This window comes from Spermophilus citellus, assembly GCF_964194105.1.
Source record: "Spermophilus citellus genome assembly, chromosome: 4".
In the NCBI taxonomy this organism is placed as follows: Eukaryota; Metazoa; Chordata; class Mammalia; order Rodentia; family Sciuridae; genus Spermophilus; species Spermophilus citellus.
Window position 1 is genome coordinate 99297299 of NC_138185.1, and position 12208 is coordinate 99309506.

Sequence of the window (12208 nt, forward strand, 5' to 3'; positions counted from 1 at the left end):
CAATTTCTGCTATGATAAATTATCTTCAGGATTCCTAACATCTATAATACTAAATTAATCTGCATTTCTCACCAATTTCTCCCATGTTCAGCAGGTCTAATATTAATTTCCCTGTATCCATTCCTCTTAAGATTAAGAAATAAACAAGACTGAACATTCCACTATTTTTTTTCCAAATGCACGATTCACTGTTCTCCATATAAATCAAACTTGAAACACCAGCATTTTTTTTTACTTTTTTGTTTCTAAAAAACCTACCACAGCAGTGTCTACTAAACCTTCTTTCCACTTTTCATGCCCTTCCCCTGGAAGATACCTCATCACCTGACACAAGAGTAATTATCCCTCTTCCTATCCTCCATTCCAAATACTTCTGCACCTCACTTGTTGATTAACACCCCAAATATCAGCTCTTGTCATGTGGTCTCCTGCCATAGCTTTCCCCATTAGCCTCCATCTTCATCCTGGTATTCCAGGTACTTTAATCAGCCTTCATCCCACCTCTCCAGCTTTAGCCCCACCACTCACTGTTAAACCCTGAGTGGCAAACAAAGAAAAGTTCCTTAATACTCTCTCCCAAAGTCTCGCAGTTTCCATTAGTCTTCCTGCTGTTTCCTCCACAGGCATGGAGATTTCTTTTAACATGGCAACTGTCTGCCACACCTTTGAAAGGCCACCTGTCCTTGTCCTCAGTGGCTGCTGTGCCTAGAATCCTTATATAACTGCATTCACACACCTCACAGCACACTCATCGTTCAAGCCTTCAGGGCCATCTGCATCAATTTTCTCTCACCATCTTAACCCTAGATAACAATGATCCTAAACAAAAGTATCTTTTTCCCCTTAATATTTAGCACGATGTCTATTCATTAGTACTGGATACTAATAATCAATGATCAAAAAATATTTCACAGCTTTGCTTTTTTTCATATTAAAAGTGATATGAATGCTCACTTCAGCAGCACATATACTAAAACTGAAACAATACAAAGAAGATTAGTATGGCCCCTGCGCAAAGATGATGCACAATTTCATGAAATGTTCCATGTTTTTTTAAAAAAGTGATATGAGCTCATTCTTGAAAATTAAAATAATATAGAGGAAGTATAAAGAAAAGATTAACCTGAACCCCATTGTTGAACAATTATTGTCACTATTTTGCTAAACACATGAATCTGTGGCATATGTATAAACAGATAAACATAGCACTGTGTTTTTTACTTATTTATTGTCCTCATGTTTCCATGACAATAAACATACACATGTATGATTCTTTTGAATGGCTTCGTGTTATTTCAATATATGACTACACCACATAATAATAATGTAGTATTTTGACTTCAATGTCTCAACATTTAAAGAGAGAGAAAGAAAGAAAGAAAGGAAGAAAGGAACCATGATGGGCATCAATAAACTATTCTATTCATGCCTTTTCATGTGACAAAGGCCCACAAGATAACTGGCTGAGGATAAAAATACACACACACATGCATTTAAAGTTGCTTCCTCAAATGCCCAATAAATAGTTGTATCAACTTGAATTCCCAACTTGAATTTTAATACACTAATACACTAGCAGTGTATTAAAGGAGTTAATTTATGTGCACAAGAACCACCCTTGGGTCTTGCTGATAAAATGCAGGATTTGATTTCTTCCATCTAGGCACAGCTGGGAGTCTACGTTTTTGACACATTCTTATGTGCCCTCAATACTGCTGGTTCAGGACCACATTTTAAATAGCAAAGCCTGAGAGTACCATTTTTCTCTCCCCTCTTACCAGATCCCCTTGTCTTATCTGTCTTTAAGACTACAACAACTGGTTCACAGTTGGTGAGTACTGGTCAAGTCATACATCTTTGTTGAACATTTATAAGCCATCTATATTCCCCTTTTATGAACTGCTTGTTCATGTACTTTGTCCATTTTTCTACTGGAATATCTGCCTATCTTATAAATCTGTAAGAATTTTCTTAATTTAAAAAGATACCTGCATGGGACTGGGGTGGTGGCACAGTGGTAGAATGCTTCCCTAGCATGTCTGAGGCACTGGGTTTGATTCTCAGCACCACATATAAATAAATAAAATAAAGGTCCATTGACAGCTTAAAAAAAAAAAAAAAGAAAGTAATGTCCTTTAAAAAAAAAAAAAAAAAGATACCTGTATGACCAGTTCCAATCTCCTGAATAGCTGGCTGAGACAAGATCTGCCTCAGTTTATCTTGATGGGAAAGCAGCGCCCTCCCTGCTTTCAGTATGTACAGCTTTAATTGCTGACTCCGCAGTAGATCCAAGTCTACTTGTCCTATGGAACAAAAGAACTCAGTAAGAACTACACACTCTGCTTGGTCTCTCCCCCTTACCAGCTGTGCCACCTCTGTAATGGGGAAATAAATAGTGTCCTGTCCTCTGGGGATGGGCTAACTGGGCTAACATACACAAATATTGTCAATAATGAAGGGCTGAATGAACATCCTCTAACTTCCCTGCTCTCCTCACACCTACCTCAATGGGCAAGAGTTAGGATTAGAATCTGTTAGCTCTTATTTGCATTATCAAATGTTTCCCAAATTGCTGACATTTTAATTAGATAACTAAGTCAGAGACAAAATACTTTCACATTTTCTTGCAAGGGTCCTCTGAGAAAATGTTATCAGCTAGTTCTTTAACTGATGAAGATCATGGCCATCTCCCTAGAATCTTCTCTAATCTAGTCACATGTAGCCACATTACAGGCCATCTGAGAGTAGTCTAAGGAAGACACTATGGTGGTGTGAGCCTGAACTACAGTGGCAACAGTGTTCCCAAGCAGAGTATGGCAAAGACCTAGGAGTCAACATAGGAAATGTGGAGTAAGGAGATGGGTGAACCTGGAGGACTCTGGGCGCTATGTTGGACCAACTGGCAGACAGGTTTGTTCACTATGATAGGAAATGGTTATCAAAGAAGGTGGGCTAAATTTTGGAAGTGTGGACCCTCCAGTCAGAGATATGAATTGGAGACTCATTGAAAGTAGATACGATCATAAGGGCTGAAGCAGCAATAGCAGGTATGGAGAAACTCAACAGAGAAAGAAGAATGAGCCAGAAATTATGGGTAAAGCTACAAGAATTTCCATGGAGTAAAGAATGGGGCTGGCGGTAGGGTTCTCTTAGAATACTCAAGGGGCAAGGAAAGGAAATTCAAAAGAGTAGTATTCTATATCCAAAGAGAAGAAATGTTCAAGAAAAGAATGCCTACAGTCTTACCCCACCATGCACAGAGAGACAAAGCAAAGTGCATTCAAATATAAAGGTCCCCTGGAGCTGGTACTAAAGAGGCAAGGAGCAACATTCCAAAAGGGTTGTTATTGGGCCACAAGGACTAGAGGGTTATCAAGGAGGAAGATAACACACAGACTAAGAATAAATGCTGGCACTAAGAAGAGGGTAAAGGATATGGTTCCAAACTCAAAGACTGACTCAAAATCACTCTCATCACCACACAAGGTTACTTTCCCAACTGGAACTCAACAAATGGTAAAATCCACATGAAACATAAAACATCAGATGTTATATGAAAATTTGCTCTGATAAAAGGACAAACACTGGCCAAACAATGCTAGTTAAGACTAAAACTGTTTCATTGGAAAGCACCATGTACTGACCTGCAAAGCCCTGTTTAGGTGATTTCTTTATTTTGTGCTTTTCTAGTTTGCTTCCAGCAAGGTTCACCAACTGAGCCCAGACAGAGAGCATGGGCTCTGTGAAAGGCAGGTTGGTCACACTAAAGGCCACGGCAGGAAGCTGAGGAAAGGGCACAGAAACCTTGAAAGTGCAGCAATAAGATTAACAAGTGAAATAGTCTCAAAGCTATTATAACTATGAGTATTGATTCTGAAGTACCACACATACCCCCTAAGTCGTTTCACATCTGAGAATAGTTTTACAAGACAACGTTTAAGGCAAGATAAAGATTTAAGACATACAATAAATACATTAACTATGTCTTTACCAACTGTCAACAATAATTACATCAGAATGGTGGTTATTAATCTGAGGTATTTTCTATACATTTTAAGTTTTCTACAACATGTATATATTCCTATAATAATAATTAAAAAACAGTGTTTTATAGAAAGCTATAATCATCAAAATAATGTAAATCACCTCCTTCGCGATGCATCCCTAATTCACAAGTTTATAATGATATTACTGCTACAGAAGTCATGTCACACAATGCAACTAAAAATATTTTCTAAATGAAGAAAGATTATTTCCTTGAAGGAATCATTTTACATTTTTAAAAATGTATTTAATTAAAAATGATCTTTATAAATTCACATTTTGAAACAATTAAAACTATCTTATAGGTTGCTAATGTCTTTCATGTCTTTGAGGCTAAAAACTAGCATGTGAACCACTGCTCTGTATGTCCTGTTAGATGGGTGCTGCTTATCACAGGAACACAAACGTAACACAGAAAGAAAAAAGTTTTCCTGAGTCACATAGCTTCCTGGAAGACAAAGTACAAGTTCTTTCAAGTTCTAAAATTCAAAAGCCAATTCTAGTACCAAATCATTTTATTCAGTAATTTATCACAAGTTCACCTACTGGTTTTAGCTGATTCAGTGGGCAGACTCGGCACATCCGCATGTCAGAGAACTGTACGGTGATTCTGCCCTTTGGGGTGATGCGAGTCACGGTGCCCTCTCCAAACTCATCATGCATGACCTGGCCCCCAAGACGTAGACGACCATCGATTCCTCCAATCACAGCCAGTACGGCCATGAGACCCCCCACTTCAGGGTTCTCAGAATCAGGAAAGTAGTCCTCTAACAGGGCCTAAGGCAGACAGCAAGCATGACAACAGAAGTCCACAGAGCTCCCCATTCTTACATATTTACAGCTAAACTGAACTAATTAGTTTTTTAGGATACAAGGTCTCTGTGTTGCCCAGGAGAACCCCAAACTCCTGGGCTCAAGTGATCCTCCTGCCTCAGCCTCCCAAGTAGCTGGGACTACAAGCAAGTGCCACTCACTGTGTCTGCTTCCAAATTTCCATATTAATTTCTTTGATAACTATGTCCATTAAAAATACTTTAAATATATTTTTAAACAAAAATATAGCATTTAAGCACATAATTTAAAAAGTTAAATTGATATTATACCAAGGAAAGCTTATTTGAAAACACAGAACCCACCCCTTCAGATGGCTTTCCCATGCAGCTTTGGGTAACAGAGCGGAGCTGGGAGTTGATGTACTTGTTGATGAGCCCGTTCCACTGAGTCAAGGAGTGCAGAGTGCGGAGCAGTGCCACTACTTCTTCAGCCAGAGTGCTGCTGTGGGTGGCAGTCAGAGAGGCCTGTGGGCGGGCTCTCCGCCTCCTCAACGTGGACTCTGAGGAAGAGGCAAAGTGAAAAGCTGCACTGTTCATTGCTCATTAACCAGGGGACACAAATAAGAGAAGAGCCACCTACCTCTGAGTAATGGGACGTCAGAAGAACAAGTAGTGAGCAAACTTCCCAAGAAGCCAAACAGCTTTTCCACAAGGCACTTCATGTCCCTTGCTCTTTCTGTCTTGTCCCATGATGGAAGAACAGCTTGCAGTAAATGCACGGCTAAGATCTGATCAGATAATTATAAATAAAAAGGTTTAAATGAAGCCATTATCTGATTAAGGGTTTATAGACTTTTTTCTTCTCTTTTGTCCCTGTAATGCAATTAACTGTGTGAAACTCTGATGTCCCTTATTTTACTTACACACTCAAGCTTATTAATGATAAGGTTTATCAGGAGTTAAAAAAAATAAGCGACAATATAGTTGCATGTATTTGTTTATGTAATTAAAATAATTCTTTTCAGCTTGATTCTTAAGACAATTATACTACAACTCCAGTGAGGCAGATGAGAGCAGCTTTATGACCTAATCATGCAACAGATAAACAAGTAAATTGAAGTTTAGCAACTTACCCTATTCAAAACAATCAAGAACCTAAGCCCTGTCTCCAGTAAATCTACCTTGCAGTACTTCTAGCTCTCTTGGGCACTCATTACTGAATAAAGAACTGGGAATGCTGGCACAAGGATGCCTCTCTGTGGGCTGAGTTTTGCCTGGCAGATTACCTGTCTCTGCAGTGAGGCAGCAGTAAAGGGTGCGTGCCCTTCCACGACCTTCATGAGCAGCGAGATCCACTGTGGGGAGCTGAGGGCTCCGCACACCTGAGGCGTGAGTGCAATACTCCTTACAAACCCCAGGGTGCACCAGCTCCGGTGCTGCTCCCTGCACACCAGCCTGTTTGGAGAAGCTGACAGGGGGGAAAATAAACATGCTTGGCACCAAATCCGTAAAAATAAAATTAATGAGTGCAATTCTCATTTTTAATCAACCTAATGGTTTTTCCTCTCTGACAATAAGCTACTTTACAAATATATTACAAAGGGACTTATTTCAATGTGAGAGGAATGGAAGAAGGCTTTAAGCTAGCTCAAAAAACACTTCACAACATTTTTTAAACCTTTTAAAATACATGTAGTAACTCAAGCTAGTTAATAAATCTCATCTAATTACTATTTCTTTTTTTTTTTTTTTTTTTTGTATTTAAAAAGCTAGATTTATGTTTTTTTTTTTTTATTGATTATTTATCGCATTACATAGTTCATGATATATCATCTTTCATACATTAGACTCAAATTGTGCTTTGAACTCCCATTTTCACCCCAAGTACAGATTGCAGAATCACATCTGTTACATATTCGCATTTTTACATAATGCCATATTAGTGTCTAATTACTATTTCTAGGCAATAGGGAAAAATAATCTTTAATTTTAATAGCAGTAATTTGCAATAGTACATCTATTATGTTTTTAAATCTTGTGTTTTAAATATCCCCATGATTTCAGTTATACTTAATCTGCACCAAAAATTTCCAATCCAAGTTTAAGAAGTCTGTACAAGCAGAATGAGAATGAGGTTTTCACTAGGTTTACACAATTTGATGCTAACATGACTGGGACCAAGCCTTCTCCCCCTGGCTTCCCACTGTCCACTCAGTTCCCCTCTTCCTTTGCACTCTCCTCTAAGCTAAAGTGTGTGATCCAGAAGCTGGAGCTCCCACAAGTCTCTGCTTGGACTCCCTCCTCCCAAATTGCAGTGCTCATCTGCCATCCCCACTGCCCCACCCTGCCCTATTGCCTGTGGTCACAGAGACACAACCTTCCTTCAGCACCAGACACATGCTCACACATTCACTAACTTTCACTCTCACATGCATTCCCACACATTCACCCACACTAATTCACACAATTACTCAGACAGGCTCATACACTCACAGGTACTCTCACACTCTTCTAGTCATTCACACCTAACACACTCACACATACATTCATACCACCATCACAATAACAGTCACCCACAATCACAGAATCCAGCCACACACACCAATTCATGTCCTCATACATGTACTTTGGATAATAATGATCATCACATTATACTATGTATACAACCAGAGATATGAAAAATTGAGCTCTATATATGTAATAAGAGTTGTAATACATTCCACTGTTATATATAAATAAAAAAAAGAATCCAGTCACACACATACATCAGACCTATGATGCAAGTTTACACTCACACATGCACATTCACATACACTTATCACTACTCCCATGCACACAAACTAACTCATGTGTACTTACACAATTATTCAAATATACCGAATCACACCCAGTTACTCTACACAACCACTTACACTCAAATCCACATACTCATGCACGTGCTTGCCTTCTCACTTCACACTCTTACCTATACTCATACAGACTCCTGCTCACTGACACTTAAAACACTGACATTCACTCTCCCCAACAAAACTCACGTGCTTTCATGTTGATATGCAATGCACTCATATATACACGTGCATACGCTCAAACACTCATGTTCATATACTTCCACAATCACACACATGCACAAAGTACATGCATCTCGCAACATACTCCCTCATGCTCACGCACACTAACCTTCATACATTTTCACTGTATCATACTCAGTCTCTCATTCGTACTTGGTAACACACTCATATTGCAATCACTCATGCATACTCAAATATAGTACAAATACGCTCATACTCACACAAACTACAGTTACATATCCACAAGTACATACAGGCTGACATAAATGCTAATTCACATGCACTCAAGCTTTCACACATCATCCATGTGTAGCTAGTTGCCCATAGCCATATGTTCTCATGCACACCCACATATGTACACACATGCACTACACACCCAATCACATGATATTCTCAAACATACACTGTCAGGCTACCAACACAAACTCTCACCCATTGATTACGAACACATTCTCTCATATTCACATCAATACAGACTGACATTTAGGCACACAAATAAACACATTATGTTCTTAATCATATATGCACTCTCTGAAATATGTTCTTGTATACTCAAACCTACACTCAATTAACACTCACATTCCATCACACAGAGATATATGTGAACACATTCATCCTCACACTTGAACATACACCAGCCCACTTCCTCAATTCACATTCCCCATACTTAAAACTCTCATCCACAGAAGCTCAAACACTTTATGGATTAAGTCATGTTCCTCCCAAAACTGACATTCACTCAGAACCTCAGAGGGTGATCTTACTTGAAAAGAAGTTCTATGTACATCATTAAGAACTGAGATAATATAATACTTGATTAGAGTGAACACAAAATCCAAGGAAAGAGTACTAAGAGAAAAGGACATAAAGAAACAACAAGGAGGAAGACATGTTCAGACAGAGGCAGAAACTGGAGTAATGCAGCCACAAACTGAGAAAGTCTAGAACCACCAGAGGCTGGACAAGGCAAGGGAGGATGCTCCCCAAGAGCCTGTGAAAGAAGGATAGTCCTGCTTATGGTTTGACTTGAGAACTCTTATCTCCAGAACTCTGAGAGAATAAATTTGTTGTTTTAAGCCAATGTTACAGGTTGAAATGTCCCCCTAAAATACATATATTGATGCACTAACCCCTAGTAACTCAGAACATGATACTGTTTGAAAACAGTGTTATTGTAGATAATATTAGATAAAATTTGTTTGAGTGACATTTACTGCTGTCCTTACAAAAGGTAAATTTGGATACAGACACACAGAGAGAAAAAAAAAAAAAAAAACATGTGAACATGAAAGACAGAGATTGGGGTCATGTGTCTACAAATCAAAGAATGCCAAAGATAAATTTGTTAGCAATACCCCGCCATGAGCTAGGGGACAGACCTGGAACAGATTCTTCCACATGGCCCACAGAAGGAACCAGTCCTGCCAAGGTGTCCTGTTGTTTATGTCATACAGTTTATAGTACATTGTTGCAGCACCAATGGAAACCTAATAAACACACACTCACACCCTTCTCATCCATATTTGTTCACATACACACAAACTTGACAAATTTACAGCCCCCCAACCGATACTGACTCTCTGGGCCCACAGTTATTCATTCCATACATGTCTTATCTGTTGTTCCACTTTCCACTAACATTCGCAGCAGTCCACACAGAGTCTTGGTGGCTTCACTCTGCATGATTTCAGCATGAACTCCAACAGAGAGACATAGTGTTTGTAGTAAGTTAATAGTGCTGGTCAGCATCATTGCTGTGGGATGAATATTCCTTTCAATTTGTTCAGCTTCTGAAAAAGATAATCAGAATTAAAAACTATATTCCCAAATAAAATTGGAAGATGGCCCTGCACATAATTGAGACGATTTAATATCACATTCTTCATTTTTTATTTTTAAAAACTTCAATTTTTAAAGCAGTTTTAGGTTCACAATAAAATTAATAGAAAGGTACAGAGATTTTACATCCTTTTTTTTTTTCCACTTTGAAACAAGAAGCAGATCTTTACAAGAAAAGACGGAACAAAGGATGCACTAGAGGTTTTCCCTGATCTCTTCTCTTCTCTTCCCTTTTTTCTTTCGTCCTCAGATAGGGCTTAATTATGTTGCCCAGGCTGGCCTGAATAACTAGACTCCTAATAACTAGACTCTCAAGGAGCTGGTGCTATAAGCACATGCCATTGTGCCTGGCTGTCCTAATCATTTCTGCTTCCAACTTCCTCAAAGAAAATGAAACTTTTAAATAGTTAAAAAAAAAAAAAAAAACCCTAAGCATTTAACTCAAAAGCACTGAGATAGAATGATTACAAACTTTCACTACTTTGGAAAAACACCTTATCAACTATCAGGCTGGTTTCTGACAAGCTAATTCCAACCTAGATAAGAGCCAAGTGCCTCCATCTGTGGGGCAGCGAGACTGGACACTCACATGTCCAGCCTGAATGTCTGTGGGACAGAACAACCATCTTTCTATCACAGGAACACCTCTGCCTGGATTCTAATTCCTCAGTGAGGAAAGCTCCCAAGTAGAGAGCCAGGCTTGTTTCCCCTATTGAGTGGGTAGAGGAAGAGACTACACATGATCTGGAGCCACACACTCCAATTACAATGCCAGATACACTGATGGGAAAGCCAGTACCCCCCATCGGTGGCCCACATACATCACTCCTAGCAGTTCTCAGTGGCAGGCATCTCTGTTCACACTTGTGGGGCCCCAGTCCAGAGCAGTAGCATTAGGAGCTGAACCCACATGATCCAAGCCCACACTTGTATTCCGTGGCACAGAGTCTCCCACCCCCCAAAACTCATGCCACCTGTTCTCTCCTGAGAACATCCTTGCAGGTCCCATCTGCTCTTTATAAGAGCAGTTTCTGAAGACTAATGGAAAAGCACATACAATTGGCATAGAGCCCCATGAGATAGTTCAGGCCTCTATAATGGACTCAGCAAGACCAGTCACATGATGTTTCATTCTCATGTCCTAGTGTCTTTTGCATATATCTAAAAAGTGTCATGAAGATCTCCTCCCATAAATTCAAACTAATTTCTTTAGACAAGATCAAATTTTCTGGGTCCACCTCCAAACTCTCCCTTCTGCTTTTTCCTGGAGGCAAAAAAAAGTACTACCTTTACATTATGTGACCTAATGAGTCAAGAACCAAGGAGGAAAGGTAAAGGAGGAAAACACACGGGTTCAAGGTAAAGGAAGCACATAGATCCATGTTCTGTAGAGCTTGAAGCTGGTACAAAGGCAGCAAAGGATCCCAAGCAGCATAGGCTATGTTTAATCCACCACACCATGACTCATTCCCTCTGACAGGCTCAGCACCAACTACACAGCTCCATCAGAAGTGAGGATGCATCTTTCCCTCAGAGAGAGAGCAGAAAGGGTTGAGGAAGACATGCAGAAAATGAGTTCCAGCTGGGCAGCTGGTGCCCAGAGCCACTTTGTATAACTGCATCAGAATCACCTAGAAGACAGGCAGGGTAGAGCAATCCTGCTATTCCCACAGTACTCTGGAAGCTGTGGCAGGAGGATCACAAGTTCACGGCCAGTCACAGCAACTGAGTGAGGCCCTAAGCAATTAAGTGAGATCCTACCTCAAAATAAAAAGTAAAAAGGGCTGGGGATGTGACTCCATCAGAGGTAAAGCACCTCTGAGTTAAATCCCCAGTACCAAAAAAAAAACCACCTTGAAGAGTATTTAAACCCAAATCCACAGAACACTGTATACAAATGAGTCCTGACTACTGTTTTACCTTCCCTAAGAAAAATAACAGCCAACTAACACTTGAACAATTTTCCAGACTGCTCTGGACTAAATAAATGCCTTCACAAGTCACCCACCAGAATCGTCCTCTGTGTCTGAGTCCTCTGCTGAGGGCTGTGCAGAAGCTGGCAGCTCAGCCAGCTTGAGGTCATACTTTCCTTCTTTCCCCATCCTGTAGGAATTGGTACTGCCTGTGTCCCACTGGACCCTGATCCACCCATCTTCTCCCAGTTCACCAATCACACGGCCGAGGCCTGGGGGTGGTCCATCCTGGGAAAGCCAAAATAAAAACCAGTCAAAGAGGGCACATGCCCTGCTGTATCCACCATGGTCTCTCTCTAACGACCTGCACATAAACATATCAGCCACCCTCCCTGTGAAGACATCTAAGTCAATGTAAGCAAACTTCACAGTAATAAACTAGTTCAAAACCTACATTCAAAATGTACAATTCACACCATTTTAAGTTAAGTGCCATGAAATAACATGTTCATGTTCCTTTACCCAATAAATAATGTCCACTCAGGTTATTATTTCAATTTCCACTGAGAAA

The 12208-nt window shown here is 39.8% G+C and overlaps 1 protein-coding gene across 8 annotated transcripts in view; it reads right to left on the reverse strand.

Moving 5' to 3' along the window:
• The window catches only part of HERC2 (HECT and RLD domain containing E3 ubiquitin protein ligase 2), a 211364-nt gene that overhangs the window by 97455 nt on the left and 101701 nt on the right, over positions 1-12208 (reverse strand). For 7 of the 8 annotated variants that reach the window (XM_081290553.1, XM_081290551.1, XM_081290552.1 and 4 more), the window contains 8 exons: positions 11733-11925; positions 9493-9675; positions 6104-6285; positions 5458-5605; positions 5181-5377; positions 4591-4821; positions 3645-3783; positions 2160-2303 (listed from right to left, as the gene is read on the reverse strand). In XM_081290553.1, coding sequence (XP_081146679.1) covers positions 2160-2303; positions 3645-3783; positions 4591-4821; positions 5181-5377; positions 5458-5605; positions 6104-6285; positions 9493-9675; positions 11733-11925 — 1417 coding nt within the window. The remainder of the gene's footprint in view (positions 1-2159; positions 2304-3644; positions 3784-4590; positions 4822-5180; positions 5378-5457; positions 5606-6103; positions 6286-9492; positions 9676-11732; positions 11926-12208) is intronic. The other variant, XM_081290548.1, reaches the window with a different exon arrangement.